This window comes from Hemitrygon akajei, chromosome 2 (assembly GCF_048418815.1).
Source record: "Hemitrygon akajei chromosome 2, sHemAka1.3, whole genome shotgun sequence".
Lineage (NCBI taxonomy): Eukaryota > Metazoa > Chordata > Chondrichthyes > Myliobatiformes > Dasyatidae > Hemitrygon > Hemitrygon akajei.
In genome coordinates, this window is record NC_133125.1 from 183,777,071 (window position 1) to 183,794,682 (window position 17,612).

Consider the following 17,612-nt stretch of genomic DNA (forward strand, 5'->3'; position numbering starts at 1 on the left):
ATCCAGGTCATTTATAAAAACCACAAAGAGAAGGGGTCCCAGAACAGATCCCTGAGGCACACCACTGGTCACTGACCCCCATGTAAAATATGACCCATCTACAACCACTCTTTGCCTTCTGTGTGCAAGCCAATTCTGGATCCACAAAGTGAGGTCCGCTTGCATCTCATGCCTCCTTACTTTCTCAATAAGCTTTGCATGGGGTACCTTATCAAATGCCTTGCTAAAATCCATATACACTACATCTACTGCTCTCCCTCCATCAATGTGTTTAGTCACATCCTCAAAAAATTCAATCAGGCTCATAAGGCACCACCTGCCTTTGACAAAGCCATGCTGACTATTCCAAATCATATTACACCTCTCCAAATGTTCATAAATCCTGCCTCTCAGGATCTTCTCCATCAACTTACCAACCACTGAGGTAAGACTCATTGGTCTATAATTTCCTGGGCTATCTCTACTTCCATACTTGAATAAGAGAACAACATCTGCAACCCTCCAATCCTCTGGAACCTCTCCCACCCCCATTGATGATGCAAAGATCATCGCCAGAGGCTCAGCAATCTCCTCCCTCGGCTCCCACAGAAGCCCGGGGTATATCTTGTCTGGTGCCTGTGACTTAACTAACTTGATGCTTTCCAAAAGCTCAGCACATCCTCTTTCTTAATATCTATATGCTCAAATTTATCAGTCCACTGTAAGTCATCCCTACAATTGCCAAAATCCTTTTCTGTAGTGAATACTGAAGGAAAGTATTCATTAAGTACCTCCACTACCTCCTCCGGTTCCATACACACTTTCATTGTTACACTTGATTGGTCCTATTCTCTCATGTCTTATCCTCTTGCTCTTCACATACCTGTAGAATATCTTGTTGTTTTCCTTAATCCTGCTCACCAAAGCTTTCTCATGGCCCCTTCCAGCTCTCCTAATTTTGTTCTTAAGCTCCTTCCTGCCAGCCTTATAATTTTCTATACCTCTACCATTACCTAGTTTTTTGAACTTTTCGTAAGCATTTCTTCTTGACAAGATTTTCACAGCCTTTGTACACCATTGTTTCTGTACCCTACCATCCTTTCCCTGTCTCATTGGAATGTACCTATGCAGAACGCCACACAGATATCCCCTGAACATTTGCCACATTTCTGCCATATATTTGTCTGAGAACATCTGTTTCTAATTTATGCTTCCAAGTTCCTGACTGGGAGCTTCATATTTCCCCTTACTCCAATTAAACTTTCCTAACTTGTCTGTTCCTATCACTCTCCAACACTATGGTAAAGGAGATAGATTTGTGATCACTATCTCCAAAATGCTCTCCCACTGAGATACCTGACACCTGACCAGGTTCATTTCCCATTACCAGATCACGTACAACCTCTCCTCTTGTAGGGTGATGTACATACTGTGTCAGGAAATTTTCCTGTACACACCTTATGAACTCCACCTATCTAAACTCCTTGCTCTATAGAGATTCCAATCAATGTCTGGGAAATTAAAATCTCCCATCACGACAACCCTGTTAGACCATAAGACCATAAGATATAGGAGCAGAAGGAGGCCATTCGTCCCATCAAGTCTGCTCTGCCATTCATTCATCGGCTGGTCCAATTCTTCCAGTCAACCCCACTCCCCTGCCTTCTCCCCGTAGCCCTTGATGCCCTGGCTAATCAAGAATCTATCTCTGCCTTAAATGCACCCAATGACTTGGCCTCCACAGCCTCTCGTGGCAACAAATTCCACAGATTTACCATCCTCTGACTAGAACATCTCTTGTTCTAAATAGACGTCCTTCAATCCTGAAGTCGTGACATCTTGTCCTAGACTCTCCTACCATGGGAAATCACTTTGCCATATCTAATCTGTCAGGCGGCCTTTTAACATTCAAAACTGTTATTACTGGATCGTTCCAGAATCTGTCTCCCTATCAGCTCTTCGATGACCCTGTTACTATTGGATGGTCTATAAAAAACACCCAGTAGATTTATTGACCCCTTCCTGATTCTAAATTCCACCCGTGACTTCCTACTTTTCTGCAGCCCTAACACTATCTCTGATCAATTGTGCCACGTCCACACCTCTGTAGCCTCCCTCTCTGTTCTTTCTGAAACATCTAAAGCCTGGCATTCTAAGTAGCCATTCCTGCCCCTGAGCCATCCAAGTCTCTGAAATGGCCACAACATCATAGTAGTGATCCGCGCTCTAAACTCATCCGCTTTGTTCATGATACTCCTTGCATTAAAATAGACACATCTCAAACCATCAGTCTGAGCACATCCTTTCTCTATCACCTGCCTATCCTCCCTCTCACACTGCCTACAAGCTTTCTCAATTTCTGAGCCACTTCCTCTGTCTCTTCAGTTCGGTTCCCACCCCCCAGCAATTCCAGTTTAAACTCTCCCCAATAGCCTTCAAAAACTTCCCATCCAGGATATTGGTCCCTTTCAGATTCAAGTGCAACCTGTCCCTTTTGTACAGGTCACGCCTGCCCCAAAAGAGGTCCCAATGATCCAGAAATCTGAATCCCTGTACCCTGCTCCAATCTCTCAGCCACGCATTTATCCTCCACCTCATTCTATTCCTATACTCACTGTCGTGTGGCACAGGCAGTAATCCTGAGATTACTACCCTTGTGGTCCTGCTTCTCAGCTTCTTTCTTAACTCCCTGTAGTCTGTTTTCAGGACCTCCTCCCTTTTCCTACCTATGTCGTTGGTACCAACATGTACCACGACCTCTGGCTGTTCACCATCCCACTTCAGGATATTGTGGATGTGATCAGAAACATCCCGGATCCTGGCACCTGGGAGGCAAACTACCATCTTTGTTTTTTTCTGCGTCCTGGGGCAAAGAATTCCTTGGATTCACCACTCTCTGGCTGAAGAAATTCCTTCTCATTTTCCTTCAATACACGATTAAGTTTTTTATGGATCCCCAAAACCAAAGGACTTTCTACAGGGGCACAATTGAGAGCATCCTGACTGGCTGCATCACTGCCTAGTTATGGGAACTGTACTTCCCTCAATCACAGGACTCCGCAGTGAGTGATACGGACAGTGGTGAGTGTAGATGTGGAGTGCAGGTAGTTTTGAGGAAATAAGGAGGCTACAGAAGGACTTGGGTAGGGTAGGAAAATGGGCAAAGAAATAGCAAATGGAATGTGGTGTCGGGAAGTATATGGACATGCACTTCGGTGGAAGAAATGAAAGGGTTGATGATTTTCTAAATGGAGAGAAAATACAAAATTCTGATGCACACAGGGATTTGAGAGACCTTGTGTAGGATTCCCTGAAGTTTAATTTGCAGGTTGAGTCTGTGGTGAGGAAGGCAAATGTGATGTTAGCATTCATTTTGAGAGGACTAGAATATAAAAGCAAGGCTGTAATGTTTCCAGTCAGAACTGTGGGAATGATTGTTTTAAACACTGAGCTGAGGCCAACAAACAACATCCTGACGTAAGTATTAGTATTGTCCAGGTGACCAAGGCTACAGATCAAGTCGCCCTACACAGCTTGGTCCTGAAACTGCAGTAAAATGTCCAATAACATCTGTTCATGTAATATTACTCCTGTGCTGTAGTTGTCTCACTTTCACCTGCTCTACAGTTTAAGTGATTATATTTTCTTTCTATTCTAATCAGCTGAAAGGGAAGAAGTGGTTGGTGTCCTTGGTTCATCAGTTTTACTGGATCCTGAAATCACCGTTGATTCCAGCAAGAATGAAATCCTTTGGACTTTCAAAGCCAGCAACAAAAGCCGTGATGTTATTTTGGATCACATCCCAGGTGTCGCCACATTTGAACCAAATGAACAGTTCAAGGACCGTTTACAATTCAACGCTTTGAGTGGTGCACTGACGATAAGCAGATTAAATGCCAGTGACCAAGGAGATTACACCTTCACTGTTGATGGGAAAGAGTTGAAAATAATGGAGTTGCTTGTCATTGGTAAGAAGTTTCAGATATTTGTGATGTAGTGTGTGATTTATTAATGGCAGAATCTGCCATAGAAACTATGATGTGTGATTTTTATTTCCATCAAAGTCTAAGCAGGATAACCTCTGTTGTGACTCATCAACTGAGTCATCAGAGAGACATTGAAGCTGGTGATATAAAAACAGCAGAATTTTTGCAGGGAATCTGATTCTCCTCTCATCACACACAGTTTTACAGTTTTTAAACACAAATAAAGTGATAAATGAATCACCACAATTTCAATAGGTATAATTTCCTACCGACCTCTAACATTTTGAATATTTGTAGAATTACATATTTACAATAGTCGTACATCCCAGCCAGTAGAATCCTTTTGAAAGCTTCAGAGCACAAACTCCAAACACCCAAAATACATCTCTTTTGTTAAACCTGGGCCTCTGTACCTCCCTTCTTGACTTCCTCACTGGAATGCTTAGCACACTTTTGGCGACAAGGAGGCGTACAAGAGTGAGGTAGATCAGCTGGTTGAGTGGTGTGACAACAACAACCTTACACTCAACGTAAGTAAGGCCAAGGAATTGATTGTGGACTTCAGGAAGGCAAAGTCAATAGAGAATACTCCCCAGTCCTTATCAATGGATCAGCCGTGGAAAAGGGTGTGCAGTTTCAAGTTCCTCGATGTCAACACCACTGAAGATCTGTCCTGGGCCGAACATATTGATGCAATTACAATGAAGGCACAACATCGGCTATGTTTCATTACAAGTTTATGGAGACTTGGTATGTCATTAAAGACTCATGCAAGTTTCTACAAATGTATGTGGAGAACACAGTGTTTCAAGAACAGTTTTTTCCCATCTGCCATTACATTTCTCAATGGACAATGAACCCATGAAATATACCTCACTTTTTTTTGCTCTCTTTTTGCACTATTTATTTAATTTATTTTTAATATACACTTATTGTAATTCATTGCTTTTTATTATTATGTCTTACAATGTACTGCTGCTGTAAAAGAACAAATTTCATGACCTTTGTTGGTGATACTAAACCTGATTCTGATTCGATGATTAGTTTCAGTCGCCTTAAACTGTCAGTTGAAGGTGGAGGGGCCGGTCGTGTTGAGGAAGCAGAGAGGCTGCGGAAGGACTTTGACAGATTTGGAGAGGTGTCAGATGGAATACAGTGTCAGGAATTGTATGGTCATGCACTTTGGTAGAAGGATGAAATACATAGATTATGCTCTAAATGGGGGATAAAATCAAAATCTGAAGTGCAGAGGGACTTGAGAGTCCTCGAGGATTCCTGAAAGGTTAATTTGTAGGTTGAATTGGTGGTGAGGAAAGTGAATGAGATGTTCACATTAATTTCAAGAGGACCAGAACATAAACACAAGGATGTAATGCTGATGCTGTATAAATTACTGGTGAGGCCTCACTTGGAGTATTGTGATTAGTTTTGGGCCCCTTATTTAAGAAAGGATGTGCTGACATTGGAGAGGGTTCAGAGGAGGTTCACAGGGATGATTGCTGGAATGAAAGAGTTATCATACGAGTAGTGATTGAAGTTTCTGGGCCTGAACTCAGAGGAATTTAGAAGAATGATGGCGATCTCTTTGAAACCTATTGAAAGTTGAAAGGCCAAGATGGAGTGGATGTGATGAGGATGTTTGCTTTCGTGGGAGAATCGAGGACCAGAGGGCACAGCCTCAAAAGAGAGGGATGTCCGTGTTGGCTGAGGCTGAGTGACCTGGACAAGAAATGTAACACAAGAACTAATCATAGATGCAAAATTGGCATCTTTGAATGTGATCAGTGTAAAGAGAACAGTTTGATGTGTCAACGCTTTACAATAACTGGCCAAGGTCAAGGCTGATGTGAGTTTTTTACAGGAGTGTGGGCTAACACACTCTGCAACTACCAGAGTTGGTTGTGATGGTGGCCCCATGGTCCATCTGTGTGGTTGGGGGCAACGATTGTCATCCTTCTGGCCTGGGAATTCTGTTACAGGGTGACAACTTCTCAATCACCCAAGTCAGAGAGGTGGTTGGGGTGTGGCTCCTTGTGGCATACATAATGTACTGAAACACTCTACTCTGGTTAATTAACACTTACACCTCACCCGTGCGGAGTGAGCGGCTGGCCATCCTCGAGCCGCTCCCACCACTGCCGGTGACATCACAGCTGGTCATTCTGGTTGGTGACATCATCGATGCAGCTGGTAGTGCCGACAACAGGCTGGACAGCACCTCCAGATTCCTGATGGAAACAGTTAAAATAGACAAGCTGCACAATGCCTTCAGCACCCCTTCAGAAGGATGGTGATGGTTCACTGACTGAGTTGTACTCGGCTACGTGGGACTGGAAGTGTGGAGTTTGCAAAGATTCAGCATGACATCTAAAACTCTGACAAACCTCTATAGATGTGTGGTGGAGTGTGTATTGACTGGTTGTGTCACAGCCTGGTCTGGAAACACCAATGCCTTTGAATGGTAAATCCTCCAAAAAGTATCGGATATGGTCCAGTCCATCATCAAGGAAAGCCCTCCCAACCACTGAGCACATCTACACAGAGTAATGTAGCAGCAAAGTAGCATTCATCATCAGGGACTCCCACCACCCAGGTTGTGCCCTCTTCTCACTGCTGTCATCAGGAAGAATCACAGGAGCCTCAGGGCTCACACCACCAGGTTCAGGAACAGTTATTACCCCTCAACCACCATCATGCTCTTGAACCAATGGGGATAACTTGACTTGCCCCATCACTGAAATGTTCCCATAACCAATGGACTTGCTTTCAAAGACTTTTCATCTCATGTTTTTGATATTTATTGCTTATTTATTGCTACTATTATTTTATTTGTATTTGCACAGTTTGTTGTCTTTTGCACATTGGATGGGGGCGTCATTTGTGTTTCCTGTAGTTACTGTGAATGCCTACAAGAGAATAAATCTTATTGTTGTATATGGTTGCATATATGTACTTTGATAATAAATTTACTTTGTATTTTGAACTTTGAATAATTGTCTGGACTGGACTGAGAGGATAAAACTGAAATTGGGACTGTGGGGAGGGCGCTCCCTATCGATATCTGGGAAGAACCTGGTCAACAAGTGTGAGTTTCTCTCAGGCTGCTGTACTTGGTGCAAGTGTTGCCCATGCCCCGCTCCTCCAGCTTGAGAATCACCCGAGCTGTTTTCAGGTTCATCTGGGGGTCCGAGATGGAGTAGGTGAGGCACAGATCACAACGCACTCCCTGTATAACGGGTGCAAAAATGTACCCAATATCACCCTCTCTCTGATGACGAACTTCATGTGTGGCTGCATCAGGCTGTGTGTGGAACCTAAATACATGGGCACCAGGTACCACTACGTGCTGAGGTTCTGCCTGTCCCCTGTGTTGCCAAGGTGTTGAAACTGAGGGATGTTCCTGAAAAGGGGATGAATGAACCCCAGAGAAATCTGAAGGTGAGGCAATTCAACTTTCTGAGAGATGGAGAATAGAGAAATCTGAAGCCAGTGAATTCCCAGTTTTGGAGCCAGTGTAGATCAGAAGCACTGGGGTCTGGCTGGAACAGGTATAGTGCGAGAGTGTTGGATCAGACAAAGTTGATGAGGGGTTTGAGGTGGGAGGCTGGGCCAGAAAGAATTTCCACAACATTCTTGTCTGAAAGACAAGTTCCTGTAACCCCAGTAAAGAGTGGCTCAATATCTATTCAGTAGTATGTTCTCATTTGCTGAAGTTTCACAAAGTTCTCTGTTTAAGTGTTTCACAGCCACCACATTTTAAATGAGTACAATTATTTTTATTAACAGATAAAGTTAAAGAAGAGGTTGGTCTCCTTGGCTCATCAGTTTTACTGGATCCTGAACTCAAAGTTGATCCCAGCAAGAGTGAAATAGTTTGGACCTTCATCGGCAGGAGCATTTTGCATCATGTCCCAGGTCACAGCTTAGTGGAACTGAGTGACCAGTTCAAGTTTCGTCTGCACTTTAATACTTCTAATGGTGCTCTGACTGTGAATGGAGCAGAACATGGTGACCAAGGAGATTACACCTTCATTGTGGATGAAGAAGAGCTGAGAATAATAGAGCTACACCTCTTTGGTAGGTAGCTTTATGTTCCATAGAACAGTACAACATAGTTCAGGCCATTCGGCCCACAATGTTATGTTGACCTATTAACCTATACCAAGATAAATCTAACCCTTCCGTCCCTCATAGACATCCATTTTTCTTTTATCCGTGTGTTTATTCAGGATGTCATTGGGTACAGAAGTCACCATAGTTTTTGTGGTTGTATTTTCCAGTTGAGGCTAGACACTTTGGGCACTTCACCTGATAGAATAAACACAGAGGTAGCAGATATTGAAAGCTGCTGTCATTCAACCCCCATCTCTGTAATGTACCTGTCATCCCGAGGAGGAGCCCGTTTGGGATTTGATCCAACATTCATTGCTGCACTGGTGGGATGAGAGAAGAAGAATTGTTTGTCAAACCTGAGGCTTGGGTTTCCTGTTGGAGAGAACAGAAGGAAATGGTTGTGAAGTGAAAGTGTGGATGGATGGAAAAGGTGGAGAAATGGAAAAAGTAGCAAGAGAAGGGATGGGAGGGGAGGGAGGTACAAAATGCATTAGATTAGTGTGGGAAATGGGGAAAGGGGTGTGACATGATGGTGAAAGAAACTTCAATAACGATAATAAATAAAAAGATGAAATTTATTTGTCGAGCACTTTTCACACAGTTGATGTAGTTCAAAGTTGTTTGCAATGGGATAAAAGTACAAATATGAAAAATAAAATAAAAATAAATGTAAATAAAAGACAAAACGATGCAAGGTTAAATAAATAGATTTTAAGCTCTCATTTAAAGGTGTTAACTGAGTCTGCATCCCCTATAGTTTTAGTATTGAATTCCACAATTGAGGAACGCAGTTCAAAAAAGCTGACCTGCCTATTTTCTTCTGAGGGAGATTTTTTTTTTAAATTTAAGAGACCGGTGGCAGAAAACCTGAGAGCCTGAGCAGGATTATGAAAGGAAAGTGATTCTGTGATGTACTCTGGTCACAAACCATTAAGAGTTTTGAAATCAGGGAAGACAAGATTAATATTAATTTTAAAAGATACAGAAAGCTCCTGGAGCTGTCAAATTTCATCCCACCAAATTTTTATTGGCGTGTTTATGTGGGATAAAACCATTCTCTGCACTGTGAAGTCAGCAATGTATTGTCATAAACTTTTCCATTCTGTTTGGTAATTCCAGGTACTGAGATAAGGACTAGAATTTTGGGCAATTGACCAGGAAGGAAGATGGAGGATATAAAAAGAATTAAGATTGGTGTCTCTGTTTATGTTTTTGAAATCCATACAAGGCTCACAATGATCACATTAATCTTGTTGTTTAAACCCTGCTTCTGACATAAACATTCAGCCCCTGGAGAAGGTGATCAATGAGAGATATTAAGAGCCTGGCTGACAAAAAGGCAACAAACCTGAGGATGTTCTCTGAAATAACAAGACCAGAATCTTATTTAAAATGCTGAGATGTCAGGGTATCGATGTTCCCTGTGCAGATGGGTCACTGATGGGTCAAAATGCAGTAATGGAGTGTGAGGGAGGGGTAATTCCACAGCTTATTTAATGTACACCTTCCCCTTCCTCCTGAGGTGTCGTGTCTGATGGTTTCCACGGCAGTGCCCATTTCATTGATTTCAATGTCTGTTCCTCATGACAAAAGTCAGTAAAGCATTTCCATGTGTGAGGCTGCTCAGTCCCACTGGGAAAACAGCAAGAGTTCTTGGAGCTGGTGGTGATTCTGGGATGAAAGGTGGTGATGAATCAACATATAGGAGGGAGACTGAATATCTGTCTGAGTGGTGCCACAGCAATAACCTCTTCCTCAATGTCAGCAAGACCAAGGACCTGATTACTGACTTCAGGAGGAAACCAGAGGTCCATGAGCCATTCCCATCAGAGGATCAGAGTCGGAGAGGGTCGGCAACTTTAAATTCCTTGGTGTTATCATTACAGAGGACTGATGCTGGGTCAGCAGTTAAGAACAAAATGAAGAAGGTGCAGAAGTGCCTCTACTCCCTTCGAAATTTGTGGAGATTCGGCGTGACACCTGAAAATCTGACAGACTTCTGCAGATGTGTGGTGGAGAGTATATTGACTGGCTGCATCATTGGAACCACCAATGCCCTTCAACAGAAAATCCTACAAGGAGTAGTGGATACGGCCCAGTCCATCATTGGAGATTAAGGAAGAAGAAGTGCTGGATCTTCTTAAAAACATTAAGATTGATAAATCCCCAGGGCCGGATATGATACACCCCAGGTTGTTGTGGGAATTGAGAGAAGAGATCGCAGGAGCGTTAGCCATGATCTTTGAATCCTCTTTGGCTGCAGGGGAAGTACCGGAGGACTGGAAAATGGCAGATGTAGGTTCTAGTGTCCTCGTATAAATCAGGACATAGGAGAGGAGTTGCTGTTCTTATCTCAAGTAAGCTAAATTTTGAAAAAGTATTCGAAATGGGAGATAAAGAGGGCAGATATATTCTGGTAAGGGGGAATATAGACGGCAGTTCAGTTACTGTATTGAATATATATGCACCCCCGGGAAGTGATATTGGTTTCTTTCAGAAAATTACTGATATTATGGTAATGGAAACAGAAGGTCTCCTGATATGTGAGGGAGACTTAAATTTACAATTACAACCAAATTTAGACTCTTCCAATAGAAAAACCTATGAAACAAAATCTTTACATAAGAAAGTTAATACACTTTTTGAGGATGTTGGTTTAATTGATATATGGAGAGACCTTTTCCCTGACAGAAGGGATTACACTCATTATTTTCTGCTCCCCATTCTGTATATACAAGAATAGACTATTTCATAACATTTGGAAAAGACAAAGACAAAATAAACACTTGTGGAATTGGGACAATAGATGTAAGTGACCATGCACCTATATATTTATCTGTTGATTTTGACCTACAACCAAAGAATACTATTTGGAAACTAAATTCAAGTCTACTCAATGATCCGTACTTTAAGGAACAAATTAAAAAAGAAATTGGTCTCTAATTAGAATTTAATGATAATGGAGAGGTTTCACCTCCAATATTATGGGATACTCTGAAGGCGGTCTTAAGAGGGAAAATTAGAGCGATATCTTCATATAAGAAAAAAATAAGGAATAAAACATTAGAGGAATTACAAAATAGGCTGAAGGAACTAGAGAAAAAACACAAATTGAATTTGGCACAGGATATATTAGGGGAAATTAAAAGAATTAAGGATGAAATAAATAATTTGGCTACGCAAGAAATCAGGAAAAACTTAATGTTTCTGAAAGTGGATCGAAATCTATGAAAATACTGGCGTGGAAACTGAAAAATAAGGTAGCAGAAAATACAATTCATAGAATTAGGGACCCAAGAATGAAAATGATTAAAAAATAAGCTAAGTGAAATTCAAGAAGCTTTTGAAGTGTTTTACAAAACTCTATATTCCAAAGTTCCAGGGAGAAGCATAACCCAAATTGACACCTTCTTGAAATCTCTAGAGTTACCCACTTTAAGCAAAGAACAAAATAGAACGATGACTGCTGATATAACTGAAGTTGAATTAAAAGCTGCAATTAATAGGCTTAAATTAAGCAAATCACCAGGATCATATGGGTATACGGCAGAGTGGTATAAAGAATTTAAAAATGAGTTAATTCCTGTTTTACTCCCCACACTGAACTGGGCTCTAAAAAGGCACAAATGCCACCCAGTTGGAAGGAAGCGATAATCTCAGCTATACTGAAAGAAGGCAAGGATAAAATGGAATGCGGGTCATTTAGACCAAAATCCTTTCTTAATATAGATTATAGGTTATTTACCTCCAACATGGCCAAATGATTAGAGGAGTTTCTACCCATACTGATATGAAACGATCAGACAGGTTTTATACGACAACGCCAGACAAAAGACAATATTCGAAGGACACTCCACATTATGGATCATATACAAAAAATAAAATCGAAGCAATAGTGATAAGCGTGGACGCTGAAAAAGCATTTGATTTGGTTAATTGGAATTTTCTTTACAGAGTTTTACATGGATTTGGTTTCCAAGACACAATTATTAAAACTATACAGCCATTATATGACAATCCTACTGCTAGGATTAAAATTAATGGATATTTTTTATCAAGTAGTCTTACCTTAGAAAGGGGCATGAGACAGGGTTGTGCATAGGCACCACTATTTGCGTTATATCTGGAACCATTAGCTCAATACATCAGACAAAATGAAGATATCGGGAATTACTATTAAAGGGACAGATCATAAATTGGATTGTTATGTGGATGACATCTTGATCTATCTAGGGCAACCAACATACTCTTTGCCTAAATTGATGCAGTCCTTTGAACAATATGGTCAATTATCAGGATACAAGATCAACATAGATAAAACCCAATTACTTTCATATTACTATAGCCCACCCAGAGAAATTGAAAGTCGATACCCCTGGGCATGGCAGACAGTCTTTCAAATATTTGGGCATCATTATACCAAAAGATTTGGCAAAATTATCAGAATGTAATTATCAGCCTTTATATAAAAAAAATTAAGGAAGATGTGGCAAGATGGAACCTGATTCCTTTTCTCAGTCTCAGTTCAAGGATTGAGTCTATTAAAATGAATGTTCTGCCCAGACTGTTATATCTCTTTCAGACCCCGCCAATAGAGATTAATCAAAATCAATTCAATGAATGGAACAAGATGCTATCAAGGTATATTTGGCAGGGTAAAAGGCCTAGAGTTCATCTCAAAACTTTGCAATTAGCAAAGGAAAAGGGGGGCGGGGCCTACCTTCTCTTAGAGATTATTATTTTGCAGCACAGTTGAGAGCTGTGTATGTTGGTGCAACCCATCATATGACGCTCAATGGAAAAACATTGAGGAGCGGATACTTCCCATCCCCATACAAGCAATTTTGGCTGATAACAACCTGCAAAGGTACATAAATACTATTGATAACCCATGGGTGAAATTGACTCTTAAAATATGGAAAACTACTATAAAAGAATATAATCTAGAGGGAGATATTGCAATTCTTAAATGGTGTGCATATGCCTCAGATTTTACACCAAATTAATTGGATGCTAGATTTAAGGACTGGACAGCTAAAGGAATAACAGTTCTTTGCAACATAATGAAAGAAGGAACACTGTTCAGTTTTGAAATGCTTAAAGAGAAACACTTATTAGAAAAACTAGATTTTTATCGGTTTTTACAGATGCAACAGTATGTTAATAAGACGCTTAAAAATGTAACCAAGGCAAATGCATGCTTGATAGAGCTCTTTAGAAAAGCATATAATTCAGATAATGGTAGTAGAATCATTTCAAGCATGTATAAGGGGTTGTCAAATCTTAAAACACATTCGACTTCATACATTAAAACAAAATGGGAGAAGGAAGGAGGGATAATTATATCTGAGGAAGAATGGACAACAATATGGAGTTATCAATGGAAGTGTACCTGTTCACAGAAATGGAGGGAGTTTGGCTGGAAAAACTTGATAAGATATTTTATTACACCCTCTCAGAAATCCCATTATAATAGCAACCTCCCTGTTTGCTGGAGAAATTGTGGAAATCAAAATGCAAATCATTATCATTTTTTGGGACTGCCCTGTTATCAAAAACTATTGGAGGGGGATATGCAATGCCCTACAAGACATCTTTAAATGTGAAATACCCTTGCAGAGTAAGACCATATATTTTGGATATATACCTCGAGAATGGTTGAAAAGAGATAAATATTTAATGAATATACTGTTGTTGGCTGGTAAAAAGACTCTTATTAGGAAATGGTTATCACAGGAGAGCCCAACCTTAAATGCAGGGATGGAAATTACAATGGACATTTACAAAATGGAGAAGATAACAGCATCTGTTAATCATAAGCTGGAACAATTTGATTCATACTGGGGAAAAATGGTTTAACTACATAGGCCTGATTTTATTCTCACAAATCAATGAATATGTTGTAAGAAAAGATCACTCCCGACTTGTACATAGTTCTTTCCTTTTGCTTGTTTTTTCTTTCCACTCTTTTCTATAAGTGTGTATCTCAGATGACTACTTTGTGGAGATTTGTGATATATATGATTATATGATATATATGTACAATGTCTGAAATACATCTTATGGAAATGTTTGTTTGATGATGAACTTCAATAAAAAAATAAATTACAAAAAAAATAAAAAAGGTAATAAGGAGAAACCTGTGAACTATAGACCGGTGACTCTTACGTCAGTGGTATGCAAACTACTGGAAAGGATTCTTAAGGATAGTATCTATGAGCATTTGGAGAAGTACAGTCTACTCATGGATAGTCAACATGGATTTGTGAAGGGAAGATTGTACCTCATGAGCCTGATTGAGTTTTTTGAAAAGGTGACAAAAGAAATTGATGAGGGTTGGGCAGTGGATGTGGTCTACATGGACTTTAGCAAAGCATTTGACAAGGTCCCTCATGAGCGACTCATCCAGAAAGTCATGAGGCATGGGATAAGTGGAACCTTGGCTGTTTGGATAAAAAAAATTGGCTTAAAGGAAGAAAGCAGAGGGTAGTTGTGGAAGGAAAGTATTCTGCCTGGAGGTTGGTGACTAGTGAAGTGCCGTAGGGATCTGTCCTGGGACCCCTGCTATTTGTGATTTTTATAAATGACCTGGATGTAGAGGTGGAAGGATGGGTGAGTAAGTTTGCGGATGACACGAAGATTGGAGGAGTTGCGGATGGAGCTGTAGGTGGTCGAAGGTTACAAAAGGATATAGACAGGCTGCAGAGTTGGGCAGAAAAATGGCAGATGGAGTTCAATTCGGACAAGTGTGAGGTGATGCATTTTGGAAGGACAAACCAGAAGACTGAGTGCAGGATTAATGGTCAGTTACTTAAGAGTGTGGATGAACAAAGGGACCTTGGGGTTCAAATCCACCATACATCCCCCAAGGTCGCTGGACAGGTTGATAGGGTATTTAAGAGGGCTTATGGGATGCTAGGCTTCATTAACAGGGGGATTGAGTTCAAGAGTAGAGAGGTCATGTTGCAACTCTACAAATCTCTGATGAGACCGCACTTAGAGTATTGTGTTCAGTTCTGGTCACCTCATTATAGGAAGGATGTGGAAGCTATGGAGAGGGTGCAGAGGAGATTTACCAGGATGTTGCCTGGATTGGAGAACAAGTCATATGAAGCAAGGTTAGCAGAGCTGGGACTTTTCTCTTTGGAGCGTAGAAGAATGAGAGGGGACTTGATAGCGGTCTACAAAATTATGAGAGGCATAGATAGGGTGGATAGTCAGTACCTGTTTCCCAGGGCACCAATAGCAAACACCAGAGAGCATATGTACAAAATTAAGTGAGGGAAGTTTAGGGGAGACATCAGGGGTAAGTTCTTTACACAGAGGGTTGTGAGTGCCTGGAATGACTTGCCAGGGATGGTGGTGGAGGCTAAAACATTAGGGGTATTTAAGAGCCTCTTGGCCAGGCACATGGATGAAAGAAAAATGGAAGGTTATGGGGTAGTGTGGGTTTAGTACTTTTTTTTAAGGATTATATGTGTCGGCACAACATGGAGGGCTGAAGGGCCTGTACTGTGCTGTAGTGTTCTATGGTTTTATGGGTAAAGCCCTCCCCACCATTGAGCACATGTACATGGAGAGTTGTTGCAGGAAAGCAGCCTCCATCATCAGGGACCCCACCACTCATTCAGAAACAAGTTTTGACTCTCAACCATCAGACACTTGAATCAAAGCGGAGTGAGTGGGAAGATGGACGATTGGGAAGCTTTTAAAATCCAACAAAAGGCAACTGAAAAGCTATATGAAGGGAAAAGATTAAATATGAGGGCAGATTGGCCAATAATATAAAGCAGGATTCCAAAAGCTTTTTCAGTTATATAAGGAGTAAAAGGGAGGTGAGAATTGATATTGGTCCACTGGAAAGTGATGCCGGTGAAGTAGTCATGGAGACAAAGAAATGGCAGATGAACTTAATCGGTACTTTGTATCTGTCTTCACTGTGGAAGACACTAGCAGTGTGCCAGAGGTCTGTGAGTGTCACTGCTATTACAAAGGAAAAAGTGCGCGGCAAAGTGAAAGGTCTTACGGTGGATAAGTCACCTGGGACAGATGGACTACATCCCAGAGTCCTGAGAGAAGTTGCTGAAGAGATAACGGATGCATTGGTCATTATCTTTCAAGAATCACTTGATTCTACTCCGCCTCCTGGTTAAAGACATGTAAGACACTGTTGCTTCTTGTCCGCCTTTAATCTCTCCCTTTTCCGATTTAAACTTTGAAATTTCAATTTTAATCAGTCGGATCAGCTATAATTATGGCTACTCTCAGAAGCACCAAAAGAAATCCGGACCCAGGCAATGGAAAGTCCAAGAAAACTGAAGAATTCTGGGAGGAACCCCTCTGGGTAAAGAGACTAGAATCTCAAATCAGCAATATCAGCATTGAGATAAATCAACTGAAAGAGAAATTCGAAGGAAAAGTCGACTCTTTGAGCCTTGATCTTAATGAAGTTAGTCGAAATACTGCGGACCTTTTTTCTCATTTGGAAAGAGCTCAACAACGGATCGTTGACCTCGAAGCTCGATCACGTCGGAACAATATTCGAATTATCGGATTAAAAGAGAAATCAGAATCGGCCAACACATTGGATTATTTCGCAAAAATGTTTCAGTCTTTATTTCCGGAGGTTTGTTTACAGCCTTCAGATATCGAAATGGCTCACAGAATCGGCACTTTAAAATCTTTGGATCAAGGTAAAAACATATATTGTTGTACGTTTTCTCTGTTTTAGAGACAAAGACCGTATTATTAAGCTTGCGAGGAAAAAATGACTTTTTCATTATCAGAATTCAAACATTTGTTTTTTTTGAAGATTTTCCACGTGAAATTGTCAAGAAGCGTGCTGAATTTGAAACTGCAATGAAATCAGCGTATGAAAAAGAGCTCTTCCCACTACTTCAATATCCAGCAAAATTAAAGCTCTTTGTTAAAAAGTCTGGTTTTCATATTTTTGCTGATCCAATCGAAGCATTGAGTTTTATTAATTCTTTACCCGACGCATCCGATGACGAATCTGAAGCTTGAATGATTTATAATGGTTTGATTGTCTCGCGGTGTAAAGAGTGATGAGATTGGAAGATTTGATAGTTACAGAAGTATTTACCTTAAAAAAACATTTTTATCTCTGAAAAAGACTGGTTTGGATGGCTTCAATTTCAGAAGACATAGAGGGAGAACTGTTGAAGGATAAGTTTGAACCATTTAGAATTTTTTTTGCAGCACTTAAATGAATTAATCATTTTTTTTTGTATTGTATGCTTTTGTAAAGATTTTTTTAAGTAATTATTTGGATTTCTTTGTGTTTCAAAGATAGACCAGACAATTTAAAGATGGTGATTGTTTTTCTTCTGTGCAAATATTTCAAGAATTGTTTTGGATGTGTTTTTCTTTCCTTATCTAATGTTATGAAGTTTACTTTTACAAGAAAAACACTTTCCTTCCAAGTTAATTATATTGAGATACATGATGACTGTAATGTGATTTATGTTCGGTAGAGGGAGACAGAGATTATTTTTTTCTCTCTTTTAAACTTAG

General features: G+C 40.5%; 1 protein-coding gene across 1 annotated transcript in view; it reads left to right on the top strand.

Annotated features, from left to right (window-relative positions):
• Nucleotides 1-17,612, top strand: part of LOC140721565 (contactin-6-like) — a 67,500-nt gene that overhangs the window by 29,369 nt on the left and 20,519 nt on the right. Inside the window, exons 2-3 of the mRNA XM_073036394.1 lie at nt 3,642-3,947; nt 7,752-8,042. Of these exons, the coding sequence (XP_072892495.1) occupies nt 3,642-3,947; nt 7,752-8,042 (597 nt within the window). The remainder of the gene's footprint in view (nt 1-3,641; nt 3,948-7,751; nt 8,043-17,612) is intronic.